Source organism: Pleuronectes platessa, chromosome 24, assembly GCF_947347685.1.
Source record: "Pleuronectes platessa chromosome 24, fPlePla1.1, whole genome shotgun sequence".
NCBI classification, from domain to species: Eukaryota; Metazoa; Chordata; class Actinopteri; order Pleuronectiformes; family Pleuronectidae; genus Pleuronectes; species Pleuronectes platessa.
The window spans coordinates 8,586,074-8,610,187 of NC_070649.1; the positions used below are offsets into that span (position 1 = coordinate 8,586,074).

Consider the following 24,114-nt stretch of genomic DNA (forward strand, 5'->3'; position numbering starts at 1 on the left):
GCGGAGCTGCCTGGGTGACTGTGCAGCGGGTTCGTCCCAGACATTCATCACTGCCACCCGAGCCGGGGGGATAATATATTCCTCCACTGGCTGCGCAGCGTTGCACACATTACTCATCTTTATATGGGTGAGGGTGGTGGGGTGGTGAGATGGTGTCTGAAGGGAGGAGGGAGATTGTTTGGGGGCGCCGACTTGAATTTCCCATTGCTTCCAGTGTTGTCTACCGTTAACGGGACAAATACAAATGGCAGTTAATGGCGGTGATGTAAAGCGAGTGCCCGTGTTGCCCCCCCGCCACCACCCAACCACCGTCACTGCCATCACGGCTGTCTGTCCCGCCGTGCTCTCCACGGACTGCGGTCTACTTCCTGTTCAATACATTTATACTGACATGCCCAAATACAGCCAGCTCCCCCTCTCCAGAGTCACAGAAAGTCATTATGTGGCTCAGAGCCTAACAAAAACTTGTCGGGAACAGATAAACAGCTACCGAAAACAGGGTAATGACTGTTGTGCATTCGCAAAGTATAGAACACATGCAAAAAATCAAGTGTGTGATCACAAATGAGTATACCCATGTCAGCATGGAGTCTTTGAGCCCGGTCTTTCACCCACAACACCGCAACTACAGTGTCTTTGGTTGTTTCAGACCAAAGACACACATTGTTGGTGCATTGCTATCCCGAGGCACCAAGATACTGGTCTGAAGTCAGTGGTGCAGTATCTCTATGTTATTTTAAGGGCATGTTATGGAGACAGTAATGTGCATCTATGTGGGCAGGTGCGAGGCAAATGCTCCCTCCATGTTAAACACACAAAAATGTTTCCTCTGCAGAGAAGCATCACCCTGCAGTGGTTTTTTAAAGGGAATCGAACACGACACTTAGGACAAAAGCCCACCTATGATTGATTTAGAGGCAGGTACAACCATTCTGAAACACGTGTGTGATGCACTGGCCATGCTTTCCACTGTTTAACCGGCAAACGTTGATTTGAATATGTCCCCACTGGATGTCTACTTGGAGTATATGGAAATAAACTTTAAACATTTTTAACAAGTCAATTGTGAGAGCACTTATACATCCATCCTTTAAAGGGTCAAAGGACGGGCCAGAGCCTTAAGTGCTGTTCATTTTGTTTAACACGCTATACAACCTTATCAACATCCCTCTCATTCAGAGGTTACCCCGCCCCCCCCACCCCCCAACACCTCGCTCATGCCCAATGCTACCGTGATATATATATAATGGATTTGTAAAAGTGTATATATGCAGACCTTGTACTTTTAAAACCACTAGAATGATTTATCTATTTTTCAAACGGAAGCCCAATTAAAATGTCAAAAGCAACACTTGCACTCGGGACATAAGTGCGTAATTATAACCGAGAATAACTGGTTTCCTTCAAAGCTCCTGACAGGATCCCGTGTAATGGTAAAGAGCAAACTTCCAAAGGGGGGAGGGGGTAATGTGGGAGAGAACAGCTCGTTAGGTCAGAGAGGCAGTCTGCAGTGCCGCGAGGTTTCTCTGCAGCAGACGTCGAGGTATAGGTGGAACCACGGGGGAGCCACAGGAGTAATTCATTGCCACTGCAGATGTTCGACCAGTCAGAGCGCATCGATCCCGCACGCCCCTCCTGGAAAAAAGCAGGCAGGCCAAAGTAGTGCCTGCTCCCTCCAGGTCTCCCAGCGTATACAGACGTTTTGTCCAGATGTGCAAAGTGTTGGCCTTGAAAAAAGGGCATTGGAAGTTTAACACTTTTATTTTTATTCCATCTTCATCTGTATTACAGTAAACCTGAGTTAGACATCTCAATAGGAGCACTTCTGCCAACATCATCACAGGCTTTGGGATTTAATGCTGCGATTCCAATGTATAAATTGTATTTTTTCCAGACCTGGTGAGGGCAGATGCTTTTATTAAAATTCTATTTAACGACCCAGTGTCACCCTCCACTGCTCTGGCTCTTCTAATCTGAGATAAACTACACTACATCCGTTAGATGCAAATCCAATATAAGGCGATGTTCCCTGACCGATGTGATAAACCCCAGAGGCAATTGAAGCCTTGAGAAACTCCCACTACACACCAACATCAACACAGTGTGGAGTGCGGTGTCTTGCTATACAAACACTGTTCAGCCTGTGAACGCAGTTGCATCATGGTTCTCTGGAAGGGCTTTGTGAAGTATGATAGAATACCTCTGATGATGTCATGGTGATGCCATCAGGGTATTTTTTTCACTTGGAGGGGAAAAAAACCGGAGTTACAAGTGCATGTGAGGAGGTTGAAAGACGAGGGTGTTCACCAGAAATAAATAGCCTAATGCAGGATGTTATTGAGTTACATTAGGAAACCTATGTAAACTTTCACTGACCGGAGATTGACACCCATGTGTCTAAAGCCAAGATATGTTAATGACTAGTGCAGATTGGCCATCCGCTTATTCACACTGCAGCACTTCCGTCAGTACCTTGCCCGAGGACACTTCAGCAAGCAGAATGGGGGAGGCGGCGATAGAACCGCAAACCTTCTGGTTAGAAAACGACCTGTTCCAGCTCCTGAGCCACAGCCACCCACACATGGCATGACCCATTGATTTTACTTCACCTCCATCCTCCAACTTCCCTGACGCATCTCTTTTTCTCACTCCACTTTTGCCATTTTACCGAATGCTGACTGCAGCTTCGCTCAGGAGCCCCATACTCCGAGGTGATTTAGATGATGAAACAAATCATTAAAGCCATGATGGATATAATGACTACATATAATGTGAAATGTGCTTCTCATCGGGGACAATATCAGTGTGTGAAAGTAGAGCGTGTAGAAGCTAAAACGTCTAACATCCAGTTCAAGGTTAATTAAATCCTATAATAGTAAATCCCTTATAGGGGCAGATGTTGCTGATAAGCTAGAGCAGGTTGTGGACTAATCAGAACACCATAGTCAACAGTTGATATGTATGTAAAGGAAATTTCACGACTGCACAGAAGCAGCTTAGGTGTGGGGACAAGGTCTCAAAGTGAAGCACAAGACATTTATGTAGCAGCAGCACAACAGCTTTGATAGGTCAGAGTACACAAAATCTAAAAAAAATTAATATTATACATGTAAAGCTGTGAAATCATCTCCATGTATCCATCCATCAATCCATATATCACCTATACCACTTATCCTGCAAGGGTCACAGGTTGATCCAATTCTAGCTGACATTGGGAGAAAGTGTGTTGTATAATAATTTGTATTATTTCAAAAGTAAAGATTGAACAATGGCGCATTGTGAAATAAAACATAAGTTACTTGATGAAAAAAGGTCTACTCAAATAATCCTGGAATTCCGCTGAAAAATTAATTAAACTTTTCATTAAATAAACCGTTTTTAATATTACATAATTTGCATGAATGTATTGATACAGGAGTATTAATAAGCCTCATCTATTTCTGGGCACTTTGATTTAAACGAACCATTGCTGTAGTGGGAAGAAGCAGAGAGAATGGTGGCGCCTACACATCTCCATTTTACAAGATGCTGTCAACAAAAGGGAAGATGTAGATGTATATTGTGTAACTGTTTCAGAAGTGCTCAAGGATACATCATGCATTTTCCACTTAGTTATGTTTTTATGTCTGTATAGTTTCTTTACATTTTCTTGAATGGCTTGAAAGAAACATAAACTAGAACCACCGTCCTGAGGTTGTATGAAATCTGCCACCATTGCAGTTTCAGTCAGCATACATTATTTTCAAGAGTCACATGAGGACACTCTCCCCTTTACCTTTGACAATTAAAATATAATCAGTTAAAATATGAGTCCAAAAGACATCTGGTCAAAATTGTTGGAATGTCCTCAAGGCTGATTTGAGATACACCCATATTTAATCAGTTAATGCAGGATTCCAAATGAAAGTCGGTGCCAAAGTTGATCGGATTTGTGGCTTACAAAAGATATCACGCTAACAAGATGAAAAAAATGTCATGTGAGGTCATCATAACCTGAGACCCTTTGATCTTCGACCGACAAAATCTAATCAGATCCTCTTTCAGTTGAAATGAACGCTTGCAAAGAGATGTGACCAAATCCCATGAAAGGGTTCTTGAGATATTGCGCTCGCAAGACAAAAAATAATTGATTGCAACTGTGTGTCACTGTGACTTTGACCTTTGGACACCAACGGGTAATCACCTCATCCGCGAGTCCAACTGAATGCGTGTGCTGAATTCTAAAGATATTGTGTTCGCAAAAAAATGGATGGACAGATGGATGACCTGAATACATAAAGCCGCACAGGAGCTCCATATTTAGCAGAAGAAGCAAAATCCCTTGTAATAGGTACATTGATCCGATCGCCTTCCTTAATTTCTAAATAATCATAAAGGCAAACATGAAGCAAAATACCCCATTGAATAACAGCTCATCTTGACCCTTTGTTTAAAAGACTGGTTGCATTTTACAGTCACACACACAGAGCTGCACGGCTAATGCTAACTCATTGAGAACAATGCACTGTGAGTACCATGTCAAACATCACCTCCTGGAGGAGCATTGATAAAAAACACCCATAATAATGTGATGGAGAAATGTCACTGCTTCGTGGCCACCAAAAGACAAACACTGTCCTACAACTAAAATGTCTCCTGTGGATTTTTTCCACCTCCAGTTATGTGTCACTCCCCACTGAGTACCGAACACACAGGTTAAAAAACCTTGCACTATTTGGTTATTATCATGCAGAGGAGTGAGATATTAATTGAAAAATAAAAAAATGTGGCTGCTGTGCTACATTTGCCTCTGTCAAGGCAACCTAGGTTAGTGCTCATGCTTCACCAAGCGATGGAGGACGGAATAAGGAAATGTAGAAAGGGAGGAGAGGGACATTTAAAAAAATGTTTAACTCATCCGTGGAGGCAAACCTATATGCAGAGCTGAATTCAGAAATCACATTTTTTCTCAGACAGCTCTCTGCTTTACATGACTCCAAAGAGGAAAAAGGCTGTCACCAAAAAAAGGAGGAGCTGAGAGGATCGCAATCAGAAGCGCTTGAAGTGGAGGGGAATAATAGAGGGCAATTCAAAGGGGGGAAAATGAGGTTGATTAAAAATTTGGTCTGTACGTTTGCTGTCATGCACAAGTGCCAGACTTTTCTTATGATGGTCAAAAAGGGGAAAACAGATGAAAAAGATACCTTTATCATGGCCATCATTACTGTGGAAGTCTGCGCCTTGACTGTTTGAGCTGGCCCCTGGGGTTGAGGAGAAAAGTAGAATAAGGGGAAACATTTTTTCTTTTTTTTTTTAAAAGAGAGAGAGGAAGATAAAAAAAGATCTCAACCCAAAAGAAGAAAAAACATCCGAAAGATCATGGGTGGCTGTGTGAGAAAAACAAGCGATTGGTTCTTTAACTTGAAGACATTCAAAGTATCAACGACTTGCATGTTACTCAACTGCTAATGCAACAGTTCCACAACGTGATGTCACTTCTTTATTGTTTGTCTGTTGTTATTGTTGCACGGAATATTGAGCACAGGGCTTTTTATAAACAGTCAATGGTGCAGTGTGAAGATAGAAACTGAATTTGCTTTATTACTGTTCAAGGGTCTGGTTTGAATGTCTAACTTAATTGGCATATAGATATATTGCGTGTCTGTTATTTCAAAGGACTCTTAAGCAATCAATGCACTCTAAATTCATAACTTTTATTTTGAAATCAGTTTGCTAAAGAGGAAGCGACTCTATGAACGTTATTGCCATGACAGAGATCAGCAGTCAACAGACTTAGCATGACCGAAAACAAATATGAATTTAAATGCAAACCAGAACCTTTCCTGAACCTGACCCAACCATGACCATTCCACCATCTAAACTGGGTTTGTTATCCTTACCATGAAGGTAAAAGCCTGGTATCCCATTCGATGGATCACTCATACATTAATGATGTATCTGCTCCTCCAGATAAACATGAAGAGCGGCCGACTGGCTGAGCAACATCTGAGATGCAGCTTCAAAAATAAGTTCTGTTTGGGTATTGCTCATTTGGATTGGGAGGTCACTGCTCCCTCAGGGTCCAAAGGCTAATTACTTGCAAACATCCTTTTTGTGCTTTTAGACAAACACCTCCTCCTGTTAAATGTGAATCAAAATCTTTTTTTGAAGGGCTGTCCCAATTCGTAGGGGAGGATTTCAACCACTGCCCTTTGTGACTCCGTTCCACGGGGCACGATAACCCCTCTAAAACAAGGGGTAAGGCCAAAGGGCAAAATGGGATTTGGCCATTTGGTGATCTCGGTTTGAAAGGGAAACTGAGGCAAACAGCTGCAAGACGACTGCTGTGGCAGAGAGCACTGGGACCAGAGGTCATGGTCTGGGCTGAGAGGTCTCAGAAAAGAGCTGCACTCCCCGTGCTGGAGACTGAGAAGAGAGAAAAGAGACACACTTCTCCTGAAAGAAAAGTGGGAAAATAGAGGAGAGGGGTCCTGAGGCACACAATGACCAATAGTAGCTGACAGTCAGGTCCAGGGTCACGTCTCAGGCTCATGCTGAACAGGTGCATCTGTGTACATTTTGTTTTTTGGTTGCCATCTATGATGTGACTACTTTACCCAGTCTAAATCTAAAGCATTGATGATTTCTGCCAGCTGATCATTAATTTCCTCATGAACTTTAAAGAAACTAAATATATTTTGTGTGTAAGTAGGTAACATAACTTTCATGTCTTTCTTTGTTGCGTAGACATTATTTTAATTGCTGAAGGTTTTTGGCCTCAGGTGTGGTTATAGAGAGAGTAACAGTCTTTGGTGGTTTAATGGATCAAGCATACGATTTTCATGAAGCTCCCATTTTATTCACGGACTTACTTAACATATTATTTCCATTGTTCCTCTTGTAAAATGTCTTGTGGAGTGCCAACAGATGTTCTTTTCTCCGCGCCGGTCAACACGCCATCCTGCTCTTTTCTAATCTCCCGTGGAGCTGATCTTTATAATACCTTCATGAATTTATAATGCAAAGCTTTTATGTGTTCCGGGATAAGTGGTTGTCGCTTCCTCTGTGCAACAATGATGCTAAAAGGACCATCACCTTGTGTGATGATCTGCAGGGAATTACATCTCTCCTGCCTATGTGCTTGTGTGTGAGGTGTGTGCGTGTGTGTGTGTGTTTCTACTCGTGTGTCTCACTCTTCTCTGTTTAGACACTCGCATTTATTTACTTATTAATCGACAGTGCCAGACAGGGAAGTGAAGAGACAGTCAACAGACTGGAATCCCAGTGGGTAGCCATATCCAAGGAGTGGGCTTACAGAATATGTTAATTCATGTTTAACTAAAAACTAAAAAAGAGTCATTGACCAAAACCTGTAAAGTAATGTAATAAAATGTAAAATCCGGATATTTTGTTCTAGGTCTTGAATCTATTTCTTGACAAATACCAGCATATCCATCCGCCCAGTGTTTCTGTATAGGTTTTCCGCTTTAATGGTAAATATTTTGTTTTCGCTTTTCCAGTTTGGATGACCACTTACATCACTCACACACTGATGAAACAGCCGTCAGGAAGAATTCTGAGGCTCAGTATTTTGCCCAAGGACCCTTCAGCAAGCGCAACGGGGGGGAAACTGAGATTGAACCATTGCTACCCGCTCTACCTCCTGAGCCACAGCCCTTTGGTTCTCTACACTGGACACCTGTCACCAGACATAGATCCATGCCCATAACTGCCCCTTCAAACCTGTTCATTGCATTTCAAACCTTTCTTTCTGTGAACAGTTTCAACAAATAATAGCAACATCTTAATTAGTGAGTACCAAAGGTGTCGCAGTCCTTATGCTAAGCTTGGCTAACTGTGTCATGACTGAAGCTTTCTACTGACCACAGGTATGAGCTTGATAATAATGTTAAAACGTACTCTCAGAAAGGAAGGATACTTTTTATTTTTATCTTACTAATTATTCTATAGTCATTTGTTCATTGGGTTTGTTTAAACAACCCCAAATCCAAACACAACACACGTGAAAAAATAGGGGTCCATTATCCCTGCTGCCTAATAATCCTTGAGCTCTAAAACTAAACACACTGTGTCATCCTTACATCCTCATTGCACCCTCCATGATGTAGATCTGTAGCTGATCAGCAAATAGTGGAGAATGGCTCTCAGCAGGCACATTATGTGGCAGCGTGGCCGGGATGGTGGGATAGTGTTTGCACAATATAGCTGCTCACCGAGAGAGCAAGCTGCACAAACACGGACTAGTGCCATGTCAATGTAACCCAGCCAAGCATGAACGCCCACATCTGCTCAGCCTGGTCACACACACACACACACACACACACACACACACACACACACACAAGCTTAAATAAATCATTATAAATATACTGTAGATGAATAGTCACACCCACACCCTTATGAAATCAATATTTCACAGCAATTTTTTGTATTTGGCCCGAGTAGCTTTACACCCACAATACATGCAACCACTATAAGCATGTTAGACAACAATTGGAGTGAATGAAGGATTACAATTGTGGGGCTTTAATTTAAGGTATAGCTCAAATTATACTTTATGTGAGTACACTAAAGAAAATGTTGTTTTGAGATATTTTATTTTCTGAGGTTGCATAGCAGCGTATAAAAGGTGCAAAGAGCGGACCTCTACAAGTGATTGAATAATAACATACACATTTCATATCTCATGATAATAACCTGAAGTAAAAGCAATTAACAGTGAGTATTTCAAAACTATGGGGATTGTCTTTCCAAGTTAATAAAGCAAGTATACGATCAAACAATAAACAATAGAAGGAAGGATTCTACTATTTGTTGATTTAAAGACCAGCAAATTCTGTTTGCTGGAGGACACGAGTTGGATCACGATAAAACAGACGTTCTTAAAGTAGAGCTGAGTTGGAAGAATAGTCCCAAAAGTTTCCATGCTGCTCTGTGTCAGTTGGTGTCATGCATTTCTCCAGGGCTCCCCCGAAGACAGCTCTACATGTCACAAGATCACAGGCTCCGAATGGAACATCCTAACTGTGGTTTTATCTCTGGCATGTGATGGGAGCGTCGAGCGGGAATGAGAGAAGAGGAGTTTATGACACAGTTGCAGCATCTCTCTGCTATGCTGCAACCCAGCCTGAAGCCATTTCCCTAGGTATGAGTGACTTGTTGCAAAGGAACTAAGAAGCTTTCTTTCCTTTGAGTCGGTTATGCAGATACTGCAGGTGGAGTGACAAAAAGGTCCGGGCAGGCGTTTTATTCTCTGAAAGGACCCAGGCTCTGGCTGCGATTTCATGTCCATACATAAATCTGGAATCTGACAAGTTCAAAGGCTTGAGGGAAATTCAAGTATTTTACCATATGTGCAGCAAGTGCTTTTTTCAACCCTTTTTCGAGGATTCGGTTCTACATAGGAAAGAGACACACCTCGTGAAATGCTGATGATTCCATTTTCTGACTTCTTCATGAACTCACTTATCATCTGATGGGAAATATTCTTCTTACAATCATCAATAAGCTTGATTGTCTCTGTAGCCCCTCTCATTTGCTGAGACATTTATTTTGAAACATAATTTTGATGTACTGTATCTCCAAGGGTAAACACACACAAATACATAAACAAACACAAAACACACATGCTTTCTATTTAACCTTTTACAACCTGAATTAATTTCCAATTATTGAAAGCAAATATTATTTGTGTTTTTGGCTGTCATACAGATGCTAAATTAAGTGGTGATTGCTAATTTCAATATAGCATTTACAGTAGATATAAAATTAAGGTATGAGGCAAATTAGTTATTAGGCATAATGGGGCATAACCTTAATTTAACAAATTTTCCAGTCTCTTGTACGTAGATTGATGCTGCTTTTGATTGAAATTGAATAACATATTTTTCTGTACAATCATTGCTGTTCCATCATCACAGTATTTAAAATACAGCTGACTAGATGGAGGCAGAGTGCTTCCAATACCTTCCTTGGTATGTGTAGTATATGCACCATCAGGCACAATCGTCACCTCGACCGGAATGGGGTTTGAGGCAAATTCGCGACATCCATCTACAAGGGGTGAAGTTTAGTATGTGTGTGTATATACTCATGTAACCAAGTGAGTGGACAACGAAATCAGATGTTCTTTGACAAAAATAAATAAAAATAAATACTGAAATTGTTCAACTGTAGTGTCTTTTGGGGATAATATTACGGTTATGTAATAAGATTATGATCTCAAGTTATGCATGACCTCGTGAGAGGCAAATGTCAGCTGCAGCTTGTAAAATTGCTACGGGCAAATACTCTGATGCATTATATAACAAAATGTTTCTACAAATGAAAGTAATAAGTGCAGGAGACCCGGATGAGTCCAGGTGCTTTTACAATAGCTTCTGTGAGAGCAGCTGCACTAAAAGGACCTGATTTAGAGAGAAACTGTAAAAGTGGATTTCCCTTGAGTGTTCTATTTTTCCGTAGTTTTCGTGGTTTTTTTTTTGGTTCTATACTTTGGGTGCTGTGTTGCCTCCAGGCAGAAACATTAGTTTCGTGCCAGATGTCAGAACTAGCATCTATGAAATTATGGAACACTGCACAGCAATAAACTGATTACTTAAGTGGTACAACATCCTCATCTTTCATATTATAATTGACTTATGTCCTCCATAAATTGCTCTTATTTGATAAACGGAAAACAGAATGTTGAAGCTGAAGTGTGTTTATATCGAACAATGTCTTTTAGTAATGGAGGGTATAACTAATGGTCTGGTTGGTTGTGTGTTGTATGTGAATAGAAAATTTGGCAACAGAACAAGGACATAACACGTTGACTGTATAATGTTGTGTGTTAATGGGCCCCGGGGTCAACACAATGTCACTAACCACCTGCACCTACTGCCGCCTGGCCCTCTGTGCCTGTTGCCTCCAAATCTGAATGATTAAACCAGCCGATGCTCCTGCGTGTGCCAAAGTACCTGGCCCCAGGTCAGTTGGAGGCATTTCATAAACTGCTTTATTTACATGATCCATGTGGGAACAATCAAAAAAGAAATAATTAAGGTCTAAAAACATAATGCTGGAGAAAATTACTCTTTTCAAACTCAATCAACTGTTCACCACAGCAAAAACTCCAGTATGGAATATTATAAATGCCTAAATCAAAACAAATCAGAAATTGATTAAAGTAAACAAAATGCATGCTCATAAATGTATCAAGAGAATAAGATTATCAGTCTTTTTACTTTCATCAGTAAAATCAACATTATCTTATTACAAATTATTGTAATTATCCCATCAAATTATGCTGTCTATCTTTAATATTTATACACAATTTTCTAAAACCTTAATTACACCCAGTGGAAAATAGGAAGTTGATGGGAGTTGACTTTATTTATTATTACACATCGGGGAGACTATGAGTCAAGCACAAACTTGGACTATAAGGTTCGCCAATAAAGTGGAAGTGCTGACTACACACCCAACAAAATTACATAACCACTTTATGTGTTTGGCATGGAGACGCAGGTGAATAAACTGAACAGCAGTGCCTAGGAGAAAAAAAAATCCAGTCTTAGAGCTATTTCCTCTCTCAGTTTTCCCTCTGTTTACCTCATTTCATCTTTGCCCCGCAAAGTGGAGCAAAGACTATTTTAATTTAAGGAACAGCTTTCTCCAACACTGCACAAAAAGCCCGAAAATGTCTTTTGGTTTCGCAAGCTTGGAATAAATCAGAGCTGGAGCTGAAACATTAAGCTGCCGGTAGTGCCCGTGGAAGGGAATATGAAAGAAACAGGCACCACGCTGGGTCTCACATTTGAGCCAAGTGTTGAGCAGTAAAACAGAACGAATCCAGGAGATGTCGACAATTAAAAAATGAAGACAGGGGCCGCCCGCGCTATTGTCTCCCTCTCGGAGAAAGCCCCCTGAGGAAAACATCTTCACTCTGATTAATTCACTCAACAGCAGCAGGCCACCTCCCCAGTCCAACTGAAGCTATTGCAAAGAGGCTGATAAAGCCGGGCTCGCCGCCTCAACATCACACACACACACACTCATACAGATACACTGATCAGTGCAGCCGCATGCAAGTGTTTTCAATTTGGTGGCTTATCAGTGCACCGTGTTGTACATTTAAAGACTTCAACCGGAACCACCAGTTGTGTGATTTAAAACTCTCAAATGCAGAACCTTATCTGAACCTGCCTGTTTTGCTCGGTCTGTGGCAATGCACCTAAGTCTGAATTATTGCTTGGCATTAGTGAGTCCTCCTCACAAAAGGTGATGTTAGAAAACTTAACCTCCATCCTGCCTGGTTTATCTGCAATGGGGATTTGTATAGGTGATTTACCCATGAACTATCCCTTTAAGGCACACTGCCTACCATCCAATGTATTCATATTGAAAGTATGCATGTCAAATTGCTTTAAACTCTGCTCTTCACTTTCTCAGGCAATTTACAACACACGCGCCAAGTGGGAAGTGGATGGGTTGAGCGTTTAGTGAGATATGCATTCCACACACAGATAGGTATTAGTGTAATTCAAAATTATAATTCGGTGGAAAATTACACCAGTTTAAATGCAGAGGCTAATTGGTAGGAATTACAACTAGCCTCCCTTACTATCACACTTGCCTTATACGCACAAATTATATGAGCACTTGAGCGTTTCAGCGGCACAGCCATGTGTGGTGGGCCTCTGGATTGAGCAGCAAATTTCAAAGGCTATGACAATACAGACATTTCAGCATCCCTGGAGCAGGCCAAAGTGGATTTCCCCTTTCGACTCAAATCAGACGACAAAGAATAGGAATTGCTTAATCTGCCAACCCACTTGAGGTGCAGGAAAACTATAAATCTGTCCATGATCCTCGGCTGGCGGGATATTTTGACATTAAACCAGCCTTCTGAAAAAGGCCAACATGGAGGATATAAAGATGATGGGCAGTGAGGGGAGCTCTAACTGGGACGGACATGTCACTCCCACTGAGCTCAGACTGTGGGGACATATTCTTTTTTGCAAAAAAAAAAGAGTCGGTACGAACGGATAAAAGAGTCATAAAAGGAAATGTTGTGATAGATATAATGGAATTCAATACATTATCTGCACCGACAGGGTCCTCTTTGGTCCATTTATCATACCATACCATTTTCAGGTTGAAACCGAGTAACTCCACTTTGGGTGGTTTTTAATGTGCACTCAAGCTTGTGTGATGTGGGTTTCCTGCAGATTCAACTTACCTCCAAGCACACTCCTGTTGCTTTAAACAAAATCCATTAAATATCCATTAAAGATAGCTTATTGACACAGGGCTGTCTCGACTTACGTAGTGTGTTGTGTTTCAATACCTGCTCTGATAAAAAAAGAAAAAAAACTTGCAAACCCTATTGGATGGATGGATAGAGGTGGAACTGTGTTTCATGTGACACCAACAACAATGTTCTAATGATCATGTGTGAGTCGGTTTCACACACACATTAGAAGTGGTCCCAAAATGAACAGTCCCTTTTTTTTTATGACAAATGAATCAAGTTTTTCCACCAAGCAAATTTGTAGCAAACCTATAGAATGAGTCATGAAATTACATAAAGGCGCATTCCCACCAACAACTTGGAGCCACAAGGGTTGAGGTGTAGCGGCCCACAGAGGGAGGCGGTCGTGGTGGACATTCAACTCGTGTGAGTCCACAGTGAGACGTGAGTTAAATATTCACCACGTCCGAATTTATTCAGATTATTATTCTCTCTCACACCCCTGTCTTTTCCCTTTGACTGGGGCTTAACGTGGGCTAGACGGATCTGACTTCCAGCACCTTCAATTAATATGTAAATAAATGGGAGTGTTCAAACAGAGAGCAGAGTTAGACAGATGAACACACACGCAAACGCACACGCACACACAGACACAAAAGGCCATTCACTGCAGATCATCATACAGACCACTACCACCACAACCAATCAAGCTTTTTCAATTACCCCAAAATTATGTAAATGATAATATACACGATCAATTATATATATATATACCATGACATATAAATCATATGTATTTGAAAATCTTTAGTATCAGCATAAATTTTCAAAATGTGGGCAAAATAAATGATTTAAAATTGACAAACAGTTTAGTGGGTAAATAATGTGAAATTGTTGCCTCTGATGTTCTTAGCAGCAAATACAAGGAATACCACAGTTACGCTTATCATCACCAAAGTACTGCAATTCAGTAACGCACAAATAACACCACACAGTAGAGTGTAAGCACTTGCAGCCGCCACCTCACCCGCAATTACAACCATGCACTTGAACGTGAAGCACTCAGAGAAATCTGAATTTTCCACAGCACCGAAAAACAACAGTGCAGCGAGAGTCATGTCTATTGATAATAGCTATTTTTAAAAACGCTGTTAACCTTTGCAGGCTGTGTTTGCATTCAGGAAGAGGGGGGCAATTAGAGATTAAAAGCCACTGCCTGCTTCTCTCATCGAGGTAAACAAAGCCACTGTATCCACTGGAAATCAAGGTTTCCATCCGAAGCTGAAACCGTGACCAAACTACATCTGATAATGACTCTTAAGATGTATCTAAACCCTCAGTGAACCCTCATACAATATCATGCATCGCCTGATTTACAGATTATTATTCCAATGATTTTCTGGCAGGGTTGGTAGTGATGCTGACAAAAGGTAAAGTCATTTACATTGATGGCATGTGTTGGCGGCAATAACTTGAGTAATTAGTTATTCATATTTCAGTGCCATTTATTTATTCATATCAATTGTTGTGAAGGAACCTGTGTTTATTTTGACGCGGTTGATTATTCACACGCGCCGGCTGTTGGAGCGAGAGAGCGCCCCCCCCTTGCTAAGTAGGTGACTGTGGCAGTTGTTGCATCTTGACAGTTTTACACTGCACTAGGCAAAAGCTTTGGTGTGGTTTTTCCATTTAATTGTGACGATGAGGAATAAAACGATAAAACTTGTTTCACCAGTGGGATTCGGTGGTTGTGCTGGAGCATGTCATACCACGGCACATTGCCTGAGGAGCAGTTTGGAAACCATAGGAGGGGGTAAAGGAGGAAATAATTGCTCTCACAGCCTGTTTGAGGTGCGGAGATGAATCAAACGGTAATCACAAATTTGATTTGTGTAACTCATAATCACAAATCACGTTGTGTCTCATAAGGCTTAACAAGGTGTGACCTCCATAGATATATATATATATATATAAAGGCTAGATGTCTCGGCCAACGTCCGCACATGGCCGCCATCTTGCCACAGGCGGCTCGCTCACCCATAACATTGTGTTGTAATGGTAAGTACTTTTTAAATAACCATAACTTGTTCAATTTTCAACCGATTTTTTTTTATAAACGTCAGTGATGTAGTTATGACACTGCGTACTTAGGAATAATTATGTTATTTTCTAAAAAAAATTAATAATGTTCTTAAATAGGTACAAGATTTCCCTTTACAAATATAAATCAAGAATTATTTTCTTTTATTTCTTTAAAAAGTACATGTACCACTACCAACACAATGTTATGGGTGAGCGAACTGCCTGTCGCAAGATGGCCGCCATGTGCGGATGTTCGACTCCGTTGGCCGGAAACGCGGAAAAGACATCTAGCCTTATATATATATATATCTCTATGGTGACCTCTGCCCTTAAGATCACCGACCAAAATAAGAGCCACGTGTTTATTGAATAACAGCACGTATAATAAAGATCTGCCATACAGCTGAAAAGACAGTTAAATAGGGCTTAAATATGACAGTGCACTCGTACCACGGACCTTCATCGGAGCTGCACAGTCACGGAGGGATAAACAACTGTCTCTAGCCACACAGCTGCACAAGACAAGGGAGATCATGACACGCCGGCCTTGGTTTGTCCCTGCAGGACCGGAGCAGCACGCCACCACAGCAGGCAGGGCCACCGTCTGCTGTGAGGCTGTAATGGAAATGTGTGTCGGCACAGCTGGGCATGGACGGCAAAAAGGGAATAACCCAGGCCCATGGAAAAAAAAAATGATATTACTAGCTTACACTACTATTGGCCATTGTCAGTGGGAAAGGCATATAAAAGGGACACACAAACAAATTGTGTTATACGAACAGGATTCCTAAGCACGGATTTATTGTTGCCGGTGGAGAACAATATTTTTGTGTTGTTTTGTCTTTCGTTCTCTTTTTTTTCGAGATATCGAATCATTTGAGAAAAGCCCTAGAACTGTGCACCGATGAAGGATTGTGAGATTATCCCTCTCCTGCATTTTTTAATCTACCATGTACTCAAGAGCTCAAACTAAATTTAGCACGGAGCTGTCAAGGATCTTAGCCAGACACACACGTTCAATGTGCCTCACCGTCCTTCCACACTGTCCCGCTGCTTCCTAAAACAGCCTGCCCCCCCCTGACCCTCCAACACACAAAGGACAAACACTGAGACTGCTGTAGAGCCGAGTGGACCGGGTGCAGCGCTCGTCTGTTACAAGTGCAACTCCAAGTCACGAGTGCTGGCTCACACGAAAGCTTGGAGAACGTAAGGCCATTATAGATGAGCCTTACCGAACCCCACAATGTGTGCTGCTTTTTATTTGATTATACATCACGTATAGATGACTAGCACTCAAATCTTAATACAAAGCAGTGTTTGGACTGTCGGGGCCCTCAGCACTTTGACAAGAGGCTCTGCATTTCCTCTTCTTCATCTTTGAGGAAGGTAATTACAAGGAAACCACTTTTGAAAAAATCATGCATAATTATGTCCCGTATGTTAAGTACGTCGTTTTTTCGAATAAAGTACCTTTGGCCAAAGGATTAGGACAAAAATCTCTCCTGAAAGTGGTTTTAAAATGGATTGGTAAAACATTTTTTTTGTTCGTAAACGGAAGAACAAAAGCTCTTCGGGGAAACGTTGTCAGTGTTCCTAACCTCTTTTTTGTGTCGATTGTGCACGTTAGACTGACAGCTGAGCAGGCAGGGTATAGAAGAGGACCTCTCTGCATACACAGACGGAAAATTAAAAGCATTTCTGGGTAATTAATGCTAGTTTGTGCTGTCGATAAAAAAGGTCCGTCCGTTACCTGGCAATCTTTTCATTTGAGACATTTACAGGAATAAAACAATGAGTGTCACTGATGGCAAATGAACCACATTTTGCAAAACAGCAGATGAAACATGATGAATGATTAAAAACAGTGTTAAGAGGAGAAACTCTGCTGAGTCTGTAGCAGCTACCGATGGATCTAGCATTGAAGATGTGTACATTAAACAACAGGTAATTTACTGTGCGTCTTCTAGTGCCTAGCCTTTATTTGTTCATGCTTGCCTGAACATCTATTATTACAATTATTCAATTCAGAGTGATGCGTAATTGAAATTGTAGTTATTGTTTACTTACTGTCACTTAAAACAATGGAGATAATATTAACACACCATGATTCCGCACCAGTGGGTATCACAACAAAAATCTCAGCTTTGTCAAGTACTGCTGGAATCTTAGCTGACAAATAATTGTGTATACCATTCTGTAATATTCTGCCTCGAGTTCAGGAGCGACCTGCACAAGCAAGTGCAGAACAACAAAAACACGGGAGGGACATGACAGGGAGAGGACAGAGTCGGTTGACCTACCGTCCTCCGTGGGGACGTAGATGTTCAGGTAAAGGCAGTCCTCACTCTGCTCCTGTACATAGGTGACCAGTGTATCCAAGTTGGCTGTGAACCACACAGGGAGCATGTCATTGAGCAAAAAGCGGTCCTCTAAGAACTGAGGACAAACTGGGGCAAACTGGGTAGCATTCCTGATGCCCGGCCAGGACATGGGGGACTCTGGCGGCTGAAACCTCCGCTCCCCTGTCGGCGCCAGTGCATATGGGATCCCCAAGTACTGCTCCACTGGTCCCAGGATTTCATTGGGTAATGTGACCTTCACTCCCCGCAATTTCCCATAATTGGTGGTGACCACTGGGTGCAGCTGGGCCTGAACAGTGGCCACACAGATGGACATCAGCCCTAACCACAGCAGGGGGTTGGCCTTGGCTGTGGAGCAGTGCATCCATGAATGTCCTCTGGGCACGGACATGCTCCTGTTGTGCTGAGCTCGAGCCTGGCAGGTTGGGGTCGAGGTCAACCTCGGGTCCTAGGCGGAGCCCCGGCCACTCCACCGAGACGCTGCTCCTCTTCAGACTTTGAACTGAGAGAGGGAGCCCCGGCCAAACGAAGCAGCTTTCTTAAAGCTCCCCATCCTGAGAGTCTGCATGGAGACCGACTGCTGCTGGGTGACTCCCTTGTCCAGAAACAAGAGAGAGCCTGGGGGAGGTCTCGGGTTACCTGGGCTCCAGCTTGGTGGGAAATCCTGAGAGAACAAAAAGAAAGCAAACAGATGATTGAATATACCATTATGAGTAATTATTGTAATCCACTTATCCATATAGTAGTTGTACGACAGTAATTGGACGTGTTTGCTCATCAATGCTTAATAGTGTTGGTCAACCACTTGGATTAAGTCCTAAAGATTTTGACAAATATAGAATGGATTGCCAATATTTTAAATTTCCAAATCCGTGGTGCCTTGAGGACACATTTAGTAATAAAAGTGATTTCATCTGACACCACTAAGAGGTGAACATTTTTGGATGACTCCAAAACATTGGATATATTGCCATGAAACTGCCATGACATCTTTGGTCACCAGAGGATAAATAAAAGACTGTACCGTCAATACACTTGAGACATTTATGGTCTCTAGAATACAAGATTGCCTTTATTTTCTATGAGAGCTCTCTGCTGAGATTTCTATTTTAGATTTAAACCACACCACACTATCAACAATTACCGTCCATGTTCAAATTCACAGTGTACAAGCTCAGCAGGTCTTTCCTTGTACATACGCAGGAGGTGTTTGGAGCTAGAACGGTATTTGATATAGAAAATACCTTTACCAAGTCCAAACAGCATACTTAAATTGAAACATCTCAGCTGAACATTAGTGGAAGATACAATTTTCTAGCCCTATTTCATAAAGAAGAGCAACGGAATAAAGCCCTCTGCTCTCTGAAACCTCATTTAAATCTGCTAGAATCAGATCCACACCAAATTGCTCACGGTTATAGACATCATTACCCTGGTTTTCTTTTTTTATTATTCTTTTTTTTATATCTAGATCAATGCATTATTTCCTTGGAAATTGGTGAAAAAAAAAAAAAAAAGCCCTATCTTGCAAAGGTAAAGACAGATACATAATATTCCTGGCTCAGACCCTTTGACCAGATCTACACCCAAATGTACTGGCTTCTTTTTGGCTAATGTCCCATACTTCCACCCCGTTTCATGGAGATTTGGTTCAGTAACCTTTGCATAATCATGCTGAGAACATGCTTGGTTCAGTAACCTTTGCATAACCATGCTGAGAACTGACCGAGAAACTGTTGGGGGGGAACGTAACCCTCTGGGCACAGGTTAAAAGGCACCATGACTCTGATCAATTGCAGCCCTCTAGTCCTTAGTAAACTTGGCTATTAGTTATCTCTTCTATAACACAAATAAATCACAGTCTCATTGTGTTGCTGAAGAAATAATGTGTAAATTATAGAAATGTGATTTTGAAACCATGAATAGAAAAATAAAAAGAGAAGTCTGCTGATTGCTTAGTTTTAAAATAAAGGAGTTTATGATTAATCAATGTTGGATATATTAAAATACATGTGTGCAAATAAATTAAGCTGCTTTATTTAGTTTTTAAGTGACAGCACTAAGACTTCCCCATCCACCCACATTGTCATGTTGGACAAGCCTTGAAATGAACCTGTAAAAAGTAATTGCAACGCTAGTGGCGGCCTGTCAAAGTCATGAGATTGGTTGAAACAATTTGATGACATAACTCCCCGGCTCCTCTAATTTCAATTAGAAATCTGCTTTGTGGGCTCAGGGGGGTCTCATGGACAATTGCATCAAAACCAGATGGCATGCAGCCCCATTATTCAATTTCCTGACGGAGCTCTCGCCTCATTCCACTGCCCCCAAGCCTTAATATATTACATATATATATGTATATATCTTTTTCTCATTTTAAGTGGTTTGTGCGGGGGAAAAAATCTCACACCTGAGTGATCCAGTTGAAAAATGTCGATTAACTGTCCCCCTTACTCACATAAATAAATAAATACTGTGTGCCACTTAAATTCGGGCCAAATCAATAATTGAATCGCACGATGACCGGCACTGACTCCTTTCTGATATCAAATATAAATGAAAAAGCTGCATGAATAAATTACTTGAATTCTGCTTAAAGAGTCAAAGTACATGCCAATCTTTGCAAGCAAGGCATTTAAACGAAACAGTTTTCCATCAAGGATTAGCGGAGCCGAAAACAGGGAGGATTCAAGCTGCTCCCGACTAGCAGCTGGGATTTGTCTTGTGGGCCTGAGACTGTCTGCCTGGGAACACACCAGAGCTGAGAAAAATGCCTGCTGAAAATTCAGTGTCATGCTTTGGGTGTGGCAGTGTTCCAGAAGCTGGCCGAGTTTAATATCACCCTAGTAAAGCTTTATTGTGTCTTAGTATGTTGGAGCCAGGGTAGGACAAGGTGGGTGCAAGGACTGAAGTACTTTGGCACTTTGCTACATTGAATAATAATATAACAGTGAGGGGGGACCTGCTTGCTTTTCCTATGTATTATTTGTGTAGTCAAATAATGAGGTAAAAGTTTCCCAGTGATACAAACACCCGTGAATCAGGCTGTTCTTAACAGTATAGGCTCCAATATTTGTTTCTTTTGTCTCGATTCCCTTACACAGTCACCAGTTCAAGTCCCAGTTTGTTTCCCAAAGCTTTACTACAGTGGTAATGTATGTATTAATGTACTCCATTATATAGGTTTACTATACAATAATTTGGAGACAAACAAATATATATTTAGAACGTAAACTTGAGCGCTTTATCTCGTTTCTCACATGTACAGCTGTTAACAGGGTCATCGATACGCAACGATACACAGAGTATATGGATTATGACTGAGAGATGGAATCCACTGTTATTTCTCACAATAAGCAGGTACAGCAGCCTGCAGTAATCTCTGTTGCTGCGGACGTCTGTACTGTCAACTTTCATGTTTTGATAGTACACACTAATCTTTCTTTTACCAAGCCTGGATGGCTAACAAGACTTGGGTCTTTACAGCTTCTGAAAACATCAAGGTTTCTCAGTGTATTGTGTTAATTTGACCAGATAAAAAATTTACTCTCACAAATCTTGGTGCCATGTTCAATCAGGCTTTGTATTTGTAGCCACACATCATGTAGACTTGGCTACTGTAATTCCCTACTGGTCTCCCTCAGCAAGTCATCCCCAGTCCATCTACATATGGTCTCAAATTCTCCTGTGAGGCCGCTGACCGAATCCATAGAGAGTGACCCACATCACATCCGTTCTACACTCTTTACAATAGCCTCTATTTCAAATCAGGATTAATTTGCAGCTTGATCCATCTTTGACCTGCTTCTACCTCACATTACCAGCATGTCACCGAGCCAAGTCAAATACACTGTGCGATGTGAGCCCAATTGTGACGCGTTTCCTGAGTCACATGACTTTACAGCTGTGTCTGAGGTCTGATCAGTTGCTGAATTTTTGACATGTTAGACCTTTTGATCGGCTGTCTTGAGGCTCAGAGGCACAAGTCGATTTCCCCCCCAGAATGTGATATTTTTCTTCACTGCATCTGCGAGAAATGGCAAAATATAATAAAAGGAAATGTAGTTTATGGCTAGAAGCAATTGTGCTGCAAGAAATAACAAGATAAAGGTGTTCTTACAATACAGTAATCAGTGTGAGATGACAGGTAATGCATTTGAAGTAATGGCCCCGACACTGTGGAATTTTTCTTCCTGTAGATATAAGACTTCATGTCTTTAAGAATGCAGCTCAAAAGTAATATAATCAAACTGGCCTTTGTCTAGACGTCTGTCTTATTTTCTACATGTGTGTCCATGTTTTACATCCAGTTAGAATGCTTGTACTGGACAGTAATACAAAACCCACGTTTACATTATTTCCCAGACTCCCATGAGACTTTTATAATGTTTTAATATGGGTCAGGTTAGGGACTGAATTACAGGGAAATTTATCGAGCACTTTTAAAAACAACAGATGTTGAAATGTTTCACATAGAAATCGAAGTGGCATTAAATGGGGAGGATTAATACGTAATATGACAGTGAAGGGCAAATTGTTGGGATGAACATTCTGCTGTGTCACACTTGTCCACTTAGTATGGCAACAATGAAGTTATCAAACATGGTTGAAACATAAAAAGTTTCAAAATATATTTGCATTCATGCAGTTTTTTCTATTGTGCTTTTATTGTGCTTTAGACCAAACCACATTTTTAGATGGAAAATGAAAGTAATCTTAACTTTTTTGCATTTGTTGAAAAGAAACTTCTGTCTTTGTCATTAAAGAAAAAGTCCTTAACAGAAAAATCAACTAAAGGCAAACGAAGAGAAGAAGAGGACTGAAGCTCAGGAGAGGACGCACAGGAGATCAGGACAAACAGGACATGACAATGACGACCAGACGGGAGCACAGAGACTTATATACACACACAGGGAAGACAGGGGCAATTGGAAACAGGTGTAACACATGAGGACTGGTGCAGACGATCACAGACAGGAAGTGAAGCAAAAAAAACACACTAGGAACAGAAACTACAAAATAAAACAGGAAACAGAGAAACAAGAGTGTGAAAACATGAAACACATTAACAACTCAAACAAACATAAACACAGGGATGTACAAGAAACACAGGGAGGTACTAATAAACCTGAGGTGGAAACTTAACATCGGAAAATACCAAATCATGACAAGGATTCTTTGTCTATCAAAGTGTGTCATATTTCTTTGTGCCATAGAACTCCATCGTTGTCCAAAAAGTATTATAAATCCATCAGGTGCACACACGGCTGCACTGGATTACGTGTCATCACAATAAATATGTACACAGTACATTAACTGTCCTGCTGTACCGTTTATACCGAGTTATTAAGATTTTATATTGTATTGCATGTATTGTAATATTTTGTAGATACACACACACAAACACACATATTCATATATGTATATAAAAGATTTGCCATCCTATACGCAAGCTTATTTCAGAACCTTTAGAGGTGTTTCCATGGTAACAATCAATGACACCTGCTGAGAACTGAACTAAAAACTGAAGCAAAAATGTCTCATAATTTCTGCTTTGCTAACAATGTTGTGGATCGGCCAGTGGGAAGAAAAGGCATTTTTTAAGAAGAAGAAAAAAAGCTAAAAACATGTTCGAGAAGAAAATATATATTTATCAAATCCCTGACACTGCTGCACCCACGTCTGGATTTCCTACAGAAAATATCCCTGGAACTTTTTTCTGCCGCACTGTAAGAGGCAGAGCAGCCAGCTGCACGCCTCCAGCTTGAAGGGAGAATACCCAGAATACACTGCAAGCTGGAATGGTTATGAACAAATTGAAGATACTGAGGAGATTTATTACATTTTGACCAAAAAAAAGAGCAAAGTGTGATTATGGGCCCGAACACATGGGTGACATCATGATGCCATGTGGTTGGTCACCTCGGGGATCAGCTACAGATGGCTCAGCTTTCACTGTGATCCAACAGAGTTCAAGTGTTCTCTATGCCAGCATATTCAAATCTATACTTATGACGATAGTTGCTGGACTTGGTTTAATCTTTCTTGTAACTTTGCAAATATATATCTCCATATACAAGTGTAGGGGGCAGAATCAAGCTTCTCAGTCTAAACCAGTCCTTAACTGGGGACCGTATCTGTCTGTCATGGCACTGAGAGCAGACTGTCACACCTTCTTGAGCGTACGTGCAAATCTCAGTTTGATTTTCTCCTTTTCATGAGATACAGAGGAAAAGACAAGGTTCCATGTTCTCATCTATTCTGTTCTCACTATTATGACCTGTAAAGTGATTTAATGGGATAGGGCTAACACTGGCTGTGTCCCAATTTAGGTCCCCTTGGGCCGTGTGGAAGGCAAAGGCCAAACAGAAAGGAGGTTCCCTCTGTGTTAGCTAGCGCCAGTACATCGAAAACATTTGTCACCAAAGCTGGTTGGAT

General features: G+C 41.2%; 1 protein-coding gene across 9 annotated transcripts in view; it reads right to left on the reverse strand.

Annotated features, from left to right (window-relative positions):
* nlgn4xa (neuroligin 4 X-linked a) overlaps positions 1-18,067 on the reverse strand; it is a 68,213-nt gene extending 50,146 nt beyond the window's left edge. For 2 of the 9 annotated variants that reach the window (XM_053417210.1, XM_053417209.1), the window contains exon 1: positions 17,617-17,959. In XM_053417210.1, the coding sequence (XP_053273185.1) occupies positions 17,617-17,806 (190 nt within the window). In that variant the 5' untranslated portion in view covers positions 17,807-17,959. Of the gene's footprint in view, positions 1-5,183; positions 5,241-5,346; positions 5,400-9,090; positions 9,108-10,809; positions 10,815-10,869; positions 10,892-17,269; positions 17,312-17,574 lie in introns of all 9 variants that reach the window. The other 7 variants (XM_053417205.1, XM_053417206.1, XM_053417203.1 and 4 more) reach the window with 7 other exon arrangements.
* Between the last annotated feature and the right edge of the window lie 6,047 nt (positions 18,068-24,114).